This window comes from Cladophialophora psammophila (assembly GCF_000585535.1).
Source record: "Cladophialophora psammophila CBS 110553 chromosome Unknown aczJe-supercont1.4, whole genome shotgun sequence".
Taxonomy (NCBI): Eukaryota; Fungi; Ascomycota; class Eurotiomycetes; order Chaetothyriales; family Herpotrichiellaceae; genus Cladophialophora; species Cladophialophora psammophila.
The window spans coordinates 354,275-367,319 of NW_006912925.1; the positions used below are offsets into that span (position 1 = coordinate 354,275).

Consider the following 13,045-nt stretch of genomic DNA (forward strand, 5'->3'; position numbering starts at 1 on the left):
CAGCCTCTTATTCATAGTCGTTGTTTCGGGCCATGCGCTTCTCTGTGGTCCTTGACCGATTAGTAGGTCCATGGAATTCACTGTTCTCTTCCAAAATCCTTGTCAGGAAAAATTTTTCTCCTGTTGAGGCGGCGCGTCGGTTCTGGCGTCGCTTTAAGGACTCCATCACCCCCAGGCATTCGAGTCGCGAGCTATATCCGTAAGATCTCATTCCAGCAGAAGCAATGGCGATGCGGCAAGAGCATTGATTAATCTTCAACAATACCAATATACCAAGTCTAACCACACAGCAAGGTATAAACCACGTCAATGAGTCCCTCGGTTTCTTCGTCGTGCCACTCCTCCCTCGCTTCTTGAAGGTCCTCCTTCGCGGGTGTGAGATCGTCGCCTCCCAAAACAGCCACCAGAAGCAAGGCTCCGAATATGGTCATGAGGGCGCAAATCGCGAGCCACGCAAAAACCCTGGCAAAGGATACCTCGGCCAGTTGTCTCGACACGCTGGGGATTGCGGTGTAGGCCAGGCTTTTCTGGTCTTCGTCAAAGGAGTCGTGGTACATGTCCCATGCGGCGAGATATGCTTGACGCATCAGAAGCTCGACGTAGTGGTCGATGTTGTCGAACGTGGGCAGGAGGGTCGAGTTCATGACAGCAATCATGGTCATCAGGTCTGGCAGCAGCCACACGGCTTCTTGGACCCATGGGTTTTCCTCAAAGACGACCTCGTCCAGCGGCGTTTGGTCCTCGACAACGCGATTCGAGACGTACTTGCTTTGCGGGCTGGTGGTGACTCCGGCGGTGAAGTTGACTCTGCCAATAAAGTAGCAGTTTCCGTTCGTCGAGTCGCCCCAATTGAGGAGATATCGACTCAGGTGGTCCACGCTCCCAAAGATTGTTGGGTCGAGCGCAGAACAAGGCGGATCCTGGTTCGCGACGCGCTTGACCATCATTCCCACGGTTTGCGCCTTGTTGAATATTGTCGGCGCCGGCTTGCTGTACCAGTCCTGTGACTTGTTCCACCCGACAAAGTCGTCAAAGACCACCGCCGTTCCGGGTCGGTAGTATGACGAGGGAGGGTCATCGACAATACTAAGGCTGCTCGAGTCCGCGACATAAACCCACTCGGCACGAGGGACTTCATAGTCAGCCCTGTACCACTCGAGGCTGTGGATTCGGATGCAAGGCACTGTGGCATTGAGGAGGGTCGAGTTGGGGCCCACCATGTCATGGCTCTGTACGACATGCCGACATCCGTTGCCAGTCAACGACGTTCCGTTTGCCGACGTGGTCGTCTGATCGCTCCACACCAAACCTGCGTAACCGGCTGCGGTGCGCAAGTACGGCTTGCGGTCGAGACCAAAGGGCTCGAAAGGGTAGTTGTACCACTTCCAGCCGCCAAAATCAGCCGTGCTGTCGACAGCAGCCACAGAAACCCTCGTGTCTGGCGTTGGTACTGGGGTGGATGTCCAGTTCACTGCGCCAGTAATGATGGGGGCGATGAAAGTTTGGACGGCAGTGATCAGGAGTGCGACAGAGATGACCCATTGACGAGGGTTCTTCGGCTTGTTGAAGTGCCGCGGATGAAGCCATGGCGGCAGTTTCCATCGCACCATCCAGCTGACCTCTTTGGCCTTCGTTGTGGTGGCGATCTTCGGATCTTGAGCCGTCGATACAGAAGTAGTAGCGGACAGCAAGAAATGGCCACACGCCCATACCGTGAGCGTCGACCACGCTCCAACCAGAAGCTTGACGATGACCAAAGCAGCCGAGACTATCGTCGTGACATCTGCAACGCGCAGGATCAACTTGCCGTCAACGTACGTTGCATGGCTGGCAGAATCATCGTCGAGAGCTTCATACCCATTTATAGCAAGGGCAATGCTCAGGGCGAGGGCAGTACACACAGCAAGGTGTGAGAGAAGAATAACCCAGGCCTTGACTTTTGGCGGCAATCTGAATTTCGATTTGGAATTGGTAATGTTGTTGGTATTGTTCGCTCCTTGGTGGTCATTTGGCTTCTTGCCGTGATGGTCAGGCTTCAAAGCCGTCTTCTCTGGCGTAACTGTTGGCACCGGAGCCGGTTTCTGCGTAGCCATCTGGAGGATTTGGAGGATAGAGCGGGCTTCTTCTTTGACGCATGCAGTATCATGGGAAGCATCTACAAACAACAGTTGCAGAGCGACAAGGCAGCAGCACAAAGTGAAGCCGTCGCGCAAGATCTAGTGCGGCTCGGGCTCAATTTCCTTGACTGGGAAATTCGCACGGCTCATAGTACTGACGTTTATCGACATTCTCGACTTTAGATAGAGCGTGGGGGGGGGAGGAGGAGGGGCTGGTAGCACTTCGCCTTTGCTCTGTGCGGCTGAACGCTTTCCTTCGTTAGCAGTACTTACTTACATAGTAGACTGGCTCAAAAGAGAAAGGAATCCTTCAACTGACGGGCGCTTTCTTTTCCGTACGCAGTAGTTGACGGGGAACCTGGGCTGTCCCGGCCACCAGAGAGGAAGGGCGACTAGTAGGTGCAGCAGCTTCTGGCCGCATGCATCCTAGTCTCGGGGGGTAGTTTTGCATTAATGCATCCTATGAACTGGCATCGTTGGCCTCTCGGGCGAACTTGCAAGAGACGGCCGCCATACTTGCAGGATCGCTGCCCAAAGGGTAACAGATATAGGTGCATTGTACGTAAAACGCGGCCTATTCTGTCGAGCTGCTTCCAGAGTTGTAGTGAGTAGTAAGAAGTAGCCGACTTCCTGCTCTTCAGCCCTCGCTAATCAACTAGCCCACTGGTTGCTCGTCGGTCGCATCCGCAAGGCCCGGAAAAGGATCGCGTGGGATGTGATCTAACAAAAAAGACTGGATTGCTGGAAAAGAAATATGAAGGACATGAAAACATTCAGGAGACGAGCGCACGATTCCGCAACTACTGTTGAAGAGGGTATTGCATGGCTTCCGCCACGATTCCTCGAGGAGGATCACGGCGACAGCCTCGGGCTGTTGAGGGAGCTTCCTAGAGCTTGTCGAGCACCGCTGGAATGCCAGCTTACCCACCATTCACAGAGTATCGCCCAGTACTATTCCGGCCAGCGGGGTGCATGAAGAGGTGGCGGCAGCCTGGCGATCACCTTGGTCAACCAGAGGCGATTTCTTGTCCGACGACATCCTTAATAGGGATCTTCTTGACAAGGCCAGGTCAAGGACAAGGCTAATGAAGCCCGCAATCTCGTAACGGTCGACACGGCCTTGATCAATCAAGAAGATATCAGCAAATGAGATCTTCAAGTGCTGCGCGTTGGCGGATTTCAATAGACACGCCGAAAATGTCTTCGTGTGCCTAGACTGTGGATGTTTGGCAACGGCGAGATCCCTGCTCGATGTCATGGGCACCGATACAACCTCGCGAAGCGGCCTCATGGGCTTCAATCCAGGCCTCACTCAAAGGGTGGCTAGCGATTCTCATGTCTGACTTGGTCGTCGAGGGATCCTGCGGATCGCCATCAGTCGAAAATCTATCAGCCGAGTGCAGCGAAAGAGGGCGACGGGTGTGGCGACGGAGAGGATGATGGCGTTACGGCCGGTAAACAAGCTACTCTCCAAGCTCCCAAAGAAAGACTGCAAATAAAACAGACAGCCATATGGGCGGCAGTGAGATGGGAAGGAAAGGGAAGAAGACCCGTGGACGGAGTTAACAAGCAACTTACCCCTGAAATACCTAGCCTTGGCGGCTGGTGGCACCACGTCTTTAACGACCCAATGCCTCGGTACTCTGTCCATTCCCCATGCCATCCATGTAGTATTCGGGTTACGCGTCGAGGGGCCTTAGGGAGTCCTCAATTTCGAAAAACAGACATATACCGAGTATATATCCGTCAGCGACGTGTCGCCCACAAGACATACCTTTCAAGGCAGCGAGCTAGCAGCTCCAAGCACCAGGACCAGGCCAGACAGAACATCAATATCAAGCGTGTGTGTCGACAGGCACAGAGTATATATATACATCTTTCAACGACAACATCATGGCAGTCCAGTCCACCTTGTCCGACCGCTTCTCACCCAGGAGAATCATTCCCGAAACCGTCTTCAACCCTCTCATCACAGGTGCCTTGCTCGTCTACACCCGACGCAACCCATCGGTGCTCCAGGCGCTCCCCTGGCCACCAAGCACGATGACCCTGACACTACCCTTCCAACTGCCATTCAACCTCCCCAACAGCGTCAATCTCAAAGCCACGCCACCGCTAAAGACGCTGAAATATCTCTTCGCCTTTGGCCTGCTCGTGCACATCAACCGGATCCTCAGCCGCATGGCCTTGAACTACTGGCACGTGCAGAAACAGGGCGTGCCGTGGGATTTCCAGACAGCGGGCAAAGAAACCATCTTGATCACGGGTGGGTGTTCGGGATTTGGAAAGGAGATGGTCAGGATGTTCGCCGAGCAGACCAAGGCCAAGATCATCGTGCTGGACATTCAGGAGTTGCCGGATGATCTGAAGAACAGTAAGGCGGCCAACCCATTATGCTTAGGACATGAGAGCAGGATCAATCATACCCCCCGCCCCCTGTATTCAATTCCTTAGCCAACAACTAACCAGTGTCTTTTTCCAGTCCAACGCTTATCCTACTATAAAGCCGACCTGACCTCGACATCCTCGATAGTCGAGGCCGTGGAACTTATCTGTCGCGATGCTACACCAACGGTGCTGATCAACAATGCCGGGATCGCGCAGGCCCACACGATCCTCGACACCAGCGACGCCTGGCTCGAGAAGATCTTCCGTGTCAACCTCCTTAGCCACTTTACGCTGATCCGCCTACTCTTGCCCAAGATGATGGCGCAGCGTAAAGGCCACATCGTGTCCATAGCTAGCGTGCGTTCCCCCAATCCCCCCGGCCCTCCCAACCTCCAAAAAAGTTTTTGTAGTTCAGGAGCCGTGCGTGCTCGGACAGGCTAACACTGGAGGTACAGATGGCCAGCTATACAGGATGCGCGAGCCTCGCCGACTACTGCGCCACAAAGGCCGGCGTGCTGGGCATGCACGAGTCCCTCGTCGCCGAGCTGGGGACCCGTTACAAGGACCAAGGCGGCCACTGCATCCAAGCATCCATCGTGCACCCCATGTGGGCGCGCACGCCGCTGGTCGGGTCGTGGGAGAGGGAACTGTCCAGGTCTCGGGCGTCGGTCCTGGAGCCGTGGGAGGTCGCGGCGAGAGTGGTCAGGCAGGTCCTACGCGGGAGGAGCGGGAGTGTCTACGTCCCCGAGAAGTTCTGGGTCGGCAGTCTGCTGAGAGGGCTTCCGGACTGGGTGGGCGTCAAGTCCAGGATGGGCACGGCACGGGCAACGGCGACGACTCCTGATTCTACACCGTAGTCTCTCTCATGAACGGGGGGGGGGTTTTTTTCTCTTCGGCGTGAGGGCCCTACAAGGGAGAAGGGGTTACAAACGTAGCCTAGCCTAGCCTTTACCATGTACAAGGACATGGGGCAAGGGTGACACAGCCGAAGTAAGTGCGCAAGGTGATAGCGAGCCGGAACAGAGCGGAATGAATGTCATATAAATGCACCGCGGCGTTTCGTTTCCTGTTTGTCGGTACTGCAGTGTTGACGTTGATATGGAAGGAACCTCTAACAGGGGGGCTTTGCTAAGCCGTCGCTTGAGCCAAGAGCCCTTCTCCATCTCTCTGGAGAGTTAGAAGTAGGCCCAAGCGAGCTCAGCTCGGTCCGAAAAGGCTGGGATGCCGCCGTTGGACAGCCAGGACAGATTCGTCGAGGACAGCTCCCTGCGGAGTGTGGTGATTCCGCCTTGGATGTTGAATCCGAGGACCTTCTGATAGCTGGCATTGCGTATGTCACATAGCCTTGTATGACACCGAGAAGGGGGGGCAAACCGTCAATGTCGACGGGAAGGCGTCTAGACAGATGGAACAAGCAAATCCCGAGGAGACTGAATTGTCACACGTTCACGGGCGGCAAGAGGGAGTCAGTCGTGGTTGGATGGATGGATGTCTATATAAGTACTCTGCACGCCCCAACTCGAATCACGCACCTGTCCTCGACCCACCATCGAGGGCTCCTGGGTCCCCAAGGTTTTTGGGAATAATGATCAAGAGTCCTCCCATCCCTTCCAACGTCTCCCCGACTTTCTCCAACAGCGAGTCCACATATTCAGTCCGTGATGGCACGAAGCGGGAGGAGGACGTGGATTTACCACGCCTTGGACCCTGAGCGTCTAGGCAGATTAAAGACCCAACCTCGACCACCAACTGAGACTGCCCAACTGTCAACGACACAATACGCAGTTATCTCGAAATCCTCTAGCGAGAAACTAGGAGCTATCCTTTTTTTTTTTATTAACTCGATCACGGTGCATTAAATGTATGAAGAGCTGGGACGGTATAGCATGGCATCACACGAACAGCCGACGGATGAAACACATATGAGTATAACATATATACATATATATATATATACGAGTTACAAGGATTCTGCAAAATGGAATCTCATCATCTCCTTTCTGGCTTTTCCCCCTATGATGGTCCCCCTTCCTCATTCTCCGTCCTGGTCGTCAATCATCGTCAAACCAATACCCCATTTTCGGCCTTTTGCTTCAGACTTTTATATTGCTTCCTCCTCCCTGTTCAAATCTCCCGCTCCCTCTCAGCATGATCCAATACCTGTCCCCCTCTCCTCTTCGGGACGAGATAGGTAGTAGGTAGGTAGATGGGAGGATAGCTAGACAGAGAAACCCAAACATCCCGACTGCGAAGTTCCAATCCAGCAGAAAATCAACCAAAAGGAGAAAAAAAAAAGGTCAAAATCAATGGAACTGCGTCTCTGTCACGCCCTTGCCCATGGCACTAGTACTACTGACTCCGCCGGTGACCATCTTGAGCATGTTGTCGACGTAGTTGGCGCCGCTCCACTTCTGGTGTGTCACCACGTCGACCTTGTTCTCCATTTCGGGCTCCTGGATGAGCTCGCCGTAGGCGCGCATACCGCGCTTGGCGAAGGCCTTGGCGAAGGTGTCGGAGATGAGGGCGGTCGAGTGCAGGCCGGCTAGGGTGATGAATTGCCAGCAATAACCCAGTTCGGCAAGGCGCTGGATGTATGTCTCTTGGTCCGAGGAGGACATGGCGCGTTTCCAGTTGAAGGACGGAGAGAGGTTGTATGCGAGCCTAGAAAAGAGACAGTGAGTTAGTCATGGGTCTCTTTGCACTCTTGCCGGGAGAAGATCCAGGAAGGGAGATTCAGGTTGGACTTACTTCTGCTCCGGCCACACGGCGTGCACGCCCTCGGCGAACTCCTTGGCCTGGGCATAATCCGGCAACTTGCTTTCCATCCAAATCATATCCGCATACGGCGCATAGGCAATCGCCCTGTTCACCGCGCATTGGCATCCACCTTGATACCTATAGAACCCTTCCCTTGTCCGGGGGGAGTCCCAGTTCCAGTAGATATCCACACCGGTCAAGCCCTTGGCAATGGCGCGGCATTCGCTGTTGGATTTGCCCTTGGAGGCGGCCTTGTATTTCTCGATGAGAGCTGCCTTTTCCACGTGGACACCCGCGTTGATGGAGTCGATTACGGCCTCGTCAAACGACTTGATGCCAGCCTGAGCGATCCAACTGTCTTCGATCGCTTGGAGCTCATCCCCGTTCCTGCCGGCTTGTTCGGCTGCGACCATGAGATCGTTGAGTGGCTGAAGATTGGCGTTTGTAGATCCCAGGATGAAGGGGTGGTCACGGTAGTCAATTGTCGTGGTGATCAAGGTGGCAGCCTCGGAGTCGGTACGAGCCACGGCGAGCAAGTCGACGCCCATAATGTCGGCCTGGGCGCGGATGGCCACGAGACGATTGATGTGCTCGGAGATGGGGACGAGCACTTTGCCAGCCATGTGGCCGCATTTCTTGGTGCCTGGAGCTTGGTCCTCGATGTGTATGCCCGCGGCGCCTTTTTCGACAAACAGCTTGGTGAGCTTCATGACGGCCGTGAGACCTCCATGGCCGGTGTCTGCATCGGCAATGATGGGCCGCAGATAATCCACGTTGGCTACCGAGCCTCGCTTGTCTTTGGGTGTGGTAAGACGCTCTTCTCGTTGCTTGCGGTCGTGGAACAGCTGGGCCATGAACAGGTGCTGGACCTTGTTGGGAACGGTGTTCATGGGGTAATCGGCCAGATCGGGAGAAGGCTCGTCGGTGGAGGAAGCGGTGGATGAGGATTGCCAGCCCGAGACATAGACGGTGTCCAGGTACTTGTTCATCTGGGTCAGCATGGTTGGCTCCAGACAGCCATAGGTGGCGGAGGCGGTCTTGGTCTGTACAAGCACGTTTAGTCACGGTTTCTGGTTGATGGACAAAGTATGGCATACCGCAAAGCGATGCTCAATAATCTTCCACAGCTTTTTGGCTTGGTCATTGCTGGGGTATTGGATCTTGATGGTGCCTCGCTTCTGCACAATCTGCTCGGCTGTGTAGGGTCGTTTGGTATATCGCCATCTAGAGTCAGTCCACCACTTCTTGACGGCTTCTACGTCCTGCAGGTATTGCTGCTCTTCCTGGTCGAGAGGCGACATTTTGAACGTGTCAACAACCTTTTTGAGGGCAGACGTCATAAATAGGTGTAGATGAGAAAAGAGCTAGCAAGCTTCAGGAGCAGCAGTAGTACCAATAAGGATACTCTCACAACAGGTCAGCACAATGTACAGAGACACAAGAGCCCAGAGAGCGGGGAGAGACAGGTCTTATACAGAGGAACCCCAGGTCTTGAGGGTCGAGGACCGAGAGGAAAAGAGGGCGATGCAGGAGCATTAAGTACAAAAGAACACGCCAGGCGAAAGGGAAGCTTGGGTCAAGGCTCGGAAGTGGTTCGACTGGTGCATCGAGCATCGAGCATCATCGTGCAATTGAAGCGTGGATCCCGATGATTCAGAAGGCAAAAAAAAACCTGGAGTCCAGGCGCCATAGACTAAGCCTTTGCCGCTTGAGGCCGGGCCCAAGGACGAAAAGAGATTGGCTGCAAGCAGTAACAGCGCGGAGAGCGTGTCGATACAAGGCTCGAAGAAGGATAGTGAGTGGTGGTGTCGGTGCAGGGTCGGCACTCTGACGATTCCCCCACAGTTGATGATTGGCATGTGGGCATGACGTTGGACTAGTTGGACTCGTAGAAATTCCGTTCACCCGCCACTGGCCGTTTGGGGTTTGCCATTTGCCGGGAGAGTGACCAGATTGGAGATAACCAAGATCCCTTTGAACCTGTAGTCAGTGCTGCTCGATGTTCCCGTTGAGGTGTCGCTGTGGTTGTTGTTGCACGTCCAGAGATGAATGTAGTTATGACGCCGTGGTGCTTGCCTGGAGCCTCGGCAACAGAAAATGTCACAGAGGCACAAGACCTCAACTGGAACTCCTGTCACGTGAATTGCCGGCCACTTTCCACTTTGGGAGCTGCCCGCAATGCCCGGCAATGCATCCATTTGCTGGCGGAGAAAAAGACCCGGGAAGCCTCGTCAGGTCCCAAGCGCACCACGCCGATTGGCCCCTCCAGCATCTTGTATGCCCCAGGATGTTTGGTCTTGGATACTTGAGGCGCTTGCACTGCTTGTCTTCTTCAGCTCAGTGCAGGCTCTTGCTCCTTCCTTTTGCCGCAGCTGCAACAAACTAAGCTATGTATACAAACAGTTCCTCCCTAGGTGAGTCCCGTTCTCTCCCCCCCCCCCCCCCCCCCCAGCCTCCCCCCGTCTCGGCCCAAAACAAAAACAAACCCTGCCAAAAGAACAACGACGCAAGAACGGCCTCCGAATGCATCTCGAGGCCCGATGCTCTCATGCTCGCTAACGATAAACAATCTCGCTCGTCTTGTTCGCGTGATGCCCTCTAAGTCTATTCCGTCGAATCGAATAGCCCATGCATCTGGAAACGTATCCGCCGGCTGGCTCGCCGCAAGTGCTCAAAACAAAAAAAAAAAAAAAAAACAAACCAGATCCGCCAAGTCAGGACCGAGACCTGACTGCCTCTTCATAGCGATTCCAGGCTCGAGCTGACCGCCGCTTCATCCGACGAGTCCTGTCTCGATTCGTCTGACCCTTCCTGAATGATATCCTCGACCGCACCAAGCTTGATTTCGGTTGCCTTAGCAAACGTCTCATATGGTGTGAGGGTGCCCAGAGCGCGCTTCATGTGCATCGGAATAAAAGACAATCCATACACGTAGCTGGCGTTGACCCAGCCGAACCTGAATCTCGTCAGCGACAAAGCGGCCCAAATCAACATCAGAAAAAAGACTTACCCTTCTCGGGGAACACCCTTGAAGTCGGCCCCTTGGTTGCCATACTCGGCCTCGACCTTGTGCGGATCCAGCTCTCGAGTCACGTTGTATTTTTCCACCACCACACCGTTGAAGTCGACAAAGGCCTTGGTAACCATGTACAGCCACTTGTACGCCAGTCGCTGAGCTTCGTCAATGTATCCATATTTGATGAGCCCGCCCCATGCCAACATTTGCTGAGGGGCCCACCCGAAGGGATAGTCCCATTGACGGTTCGGTCGATCAAGCCCAACTTCTCCACGAGACTCCTCGGTTCCCGACACCAGCCCTCCAAAGCAATCAAACTTGGGCAGCGCGTTGAACACCAGCCCAGCCGCTTGTTTCGGAGAGGCACATCCCGCCCACATCGCCCAGAAGGTGGTCGCAGTTTCGTAGCTGGTGCGCTTCTTGTTGACCGTGTCGTAGTCAAAGTACATGCCTTTGGCTTCATTCCACATATACTTGTCAATGCGGGCCTTACGCAGTCGTGCTCGCCGATCCCATGATGCCGAAGTTTCGAACCCTTCTTTTCGGTTGGCATCCGTCTGAAATTCGCGCGGAATGCTCAGTCGATCTTTGAAGTAGTGCCGGATACACCAGGAAATGTCGATTTCGTATTTGTACAACAGAGAATTCAGATCGATCGTAGCCAAGTTCGCCGCACAGCCCTCCAGACGGTACGAAGTGTCGTGGCCGGATTCGCGGACAGCACGGTCATGCAAAAAGTATTCATCCAGCTCCGGCTCGTGGACCTTTTCATTGTTGTAGGCCTCGACAAACTCAGAAAATGTCATTCCGTGTTTTTTGGCGTACGGGGTCAGAATGTGCACAAAGTGAGACGCCTCGGTTTCCGGGGGAACACCAAGGCCATCTGGCCGATATCGTGACAAACCAGTGGCCGGATCGTAACGGGGTGTCGACATCCAAACGTTGTAGTATTCCTTGATGGCCGCTCGGATGGCCAGGCGCAAGAAATCAAGGGCGCCAGGTTCGTGCTTGATCTTGTCATAGACCTTGAGAGCCATATCAGTCAGGAAGGGCGGTTGTGATCGAGTCAGGTAGTAAGAACGATTGGCGTTCAAAATCTTGCCATAATGCTGGATACAGAAGGCGAAGTTCAGGACCATTGACTTGCCCAGGTCCACTCTTCCGTTCTCAATCAGACCTAGAGACTCCATGTAGCTGTCCCACCCGTAAAGCTCATTGAAACGTCCCCCGGGTACAATGAATGGCTCTCCCTTGAGTGTCTCTTGTCCATTGACCATTTCTTTCTTCATAGCCAGGGCTAGAATGCCAGGAGCATTGTTAAGCCCCCGCACGTATTCTGCAGTAATGGGGCCTTCGGGAAGGTAGCGCACATCCAGCCGCATGTCGGGGCGGTCTTTGGCAACCTGAGTGTAGTATTCAAACTGCTCCGGGCATCCCGAGGGAATGTAGATGCGAGGCCTAGGATCCGCTGTCCAGTCTTTGGGATCGCGACCTGCTTTCTCGATGGTGGCAGCGTCCAAGCAGCGGGTTAGGTTGTTCCAAAATTCATCCCTAATGCGGCGGGAAAGACGGTCGACGGGATTTTCACTCAGACGCGACCGGTGTATCTTGACCACCTTCTTGCCCAAATCTTTCGCCAACGTCAACTCTTGTAGGAGATTGCTGATCATGTAATTTCCACGAACTTCGGCCGATCGGTAGCCTGCAGAGGCCAATGTGCCCAAATTGATGTGCTGCGTGGTAGTTAGTCTCCTGCAACATCAACGCGAGGCTTGAGCCAACCTTGGGGCCGTTGTCCTCTATTGTGATTTGTTGGTTCTTGTCCACGTCTTCCCGTTCCAAAAGATCCTCCAAGGTGCGGTTGACGTCCACCAGTAACTCCTGGTGCTGTTGATGGTGCTCATCTAAAAATGACCTTGTGTCAGCCATCTTTCTGTCTCTGTCGACCACGAACGACATTGGACAGGCATGCACGCACCATGACTCGTCCTCCGAGCGGGATAGTTGCCCTTGAAAGCCTCTAGAGCGTTTTCTCGAGTGGTTTTGATGTACTGTCAGGACCGGGTCAGCAAGGGGTCGGAAAGGAGGGACCAGGGCACAGACTGAAGTGACAGCTCTGTTTCGTGAACCCAGAAGTTGACGTCTCACGGCTTCCTCATCGTAGTAAACCGACGGCGACGAGTAAGGATCCCGACGCTCGAGAGATGAGCTCCGTCGACGATGGTGCGTCGCATTCGGCAAGCTCATGACCAGCAGATTTAAAGTGTCGTTTGTGTTCTGGGAGGTTGAAGAAAAAGAGGGGGCAAAAGGCGTTTGTTTTTCTTTGTGCGTGTGCGTGTGCTTTACAAAAAAACAGCAGTGGAAAAAGCTGCCGGATGGTCGGTCTTCACCCTCGGTTGATTATCAAGGTATTGCCCAGGACAGAAAACGAGGTTGCAGACCAGGAGGCGGCGGCAGGGGCAGAGATTGGAGGCTTTGGGCGATGATGACAGGGGCGATGATGTCGACTTCCAGAGCTCGGACCCGCTGAAATCTCCAATTCTTGCCTGGGGTAGGCTGTAGGCGGTAGGTTGTAGGCGGTTTGGTGGCTGCACCCGGGGTTAAGGATGGTCTTAGGTAGGTGGGCAGGCTATTTAGGTCGCTGAATCCGGGCTACCCGAGTCAGTGTCTTTCAGGGCACACGACCAGCAAAGGACTGTAGCTAAGAATAAGGAACGTGTTGAGAAGGTCAGCTGGACGGAGGGTGAGTTGAATTGTGAGGTGCGAG

The 13,045-nt window shown here is 54.2% G+C and overlaps 4 protein-coding genes across 4 annotated transcripts; 1 reads left to right on the forward strand and 3 right to left on the reverse strand.

Annotated features, from left to right (window-relative positions):
• Positions 1 to 278: 278 nt before the first annotated feature.
• Positions 279 to 2,093, reverse strand: A1O5_03048 (uncharacterized protein; the record flags this gene model as incomplete). The annotated part of the gene is made up of 1 exon (XM_007743661.1): positions 279 to 2,093. The coding sequence occupies one exon, from the start codon at positions 2,091 to 2,093 to the stop codon at positions 279 to 281; it is 1,815 nt and encodes a 604-aa protein (XP_007741851.1).
• A 1,917-nt stretch (positions 2,094 to 4,010) lies between these two features.
• On the forward strand, positions 4,011 to 5,362 carry A1O5_03049 (uncharacterized protein; the record flags this gene model as incomplete). The annotated part of the gene is made up of 3 exons (XM_007743662.1): positions 4,011 to 4,491; positions 4,600 to 4,862; positions 4,961 to 5,362. The coding sequence occupies 3 exons, from the start codon at positions 4,011 to 4,013 to the stop codon at positions 5,360 to 5,362; spliced, it is 1,146 nt and encodes a 381-aa protein (XP_007741852.1).
• Positions 5,363 to 6,808: 1,446 nt separating this feature from the next.
• On the reverse strand, positions 6,809 to 8,563 carry A1O5_03050 (isocitrate lyase; the record flags this gene model as incomplete). The annotated part of the gene is made up of 3 exons (XM_007743663.1): positions 6,809 to 7,166; positions 7,254 to 8,305; positions 8,360 to 8,563. The coding sequence occupies 3 exons, from the start codon at positions 8,561 to 8,563 to the stop codon at positions 6,809 to 6,811; spliced, it is 1,614 nt and encodes a 537-aa protein (XP_007741853.1).
• Positions 8,564 to 10,001: 1,438 nt separating this feature from the next.
• A1O5_03051 (neutral trehalase) lies at positions 10,002 to 12,207 on the reverse strand (the record flags this gene model as incomplete). The annotated part of the gene is made up of 3 exons (XM_007743664.1): positions 10,002 to 10,218; positions 10,273 to 12,011; positions 12,061 to 12,207. 3 exons carry the CDS (start codon positions 12,205 to 12,207, stop codon positions 10,002 to 10,004), a joined length of 2,103 nt encoding a protein of 700 aa, XP_007741854.1.
• Positions 12,208 to 13,045: the final 838 nt, after the last annotated feature.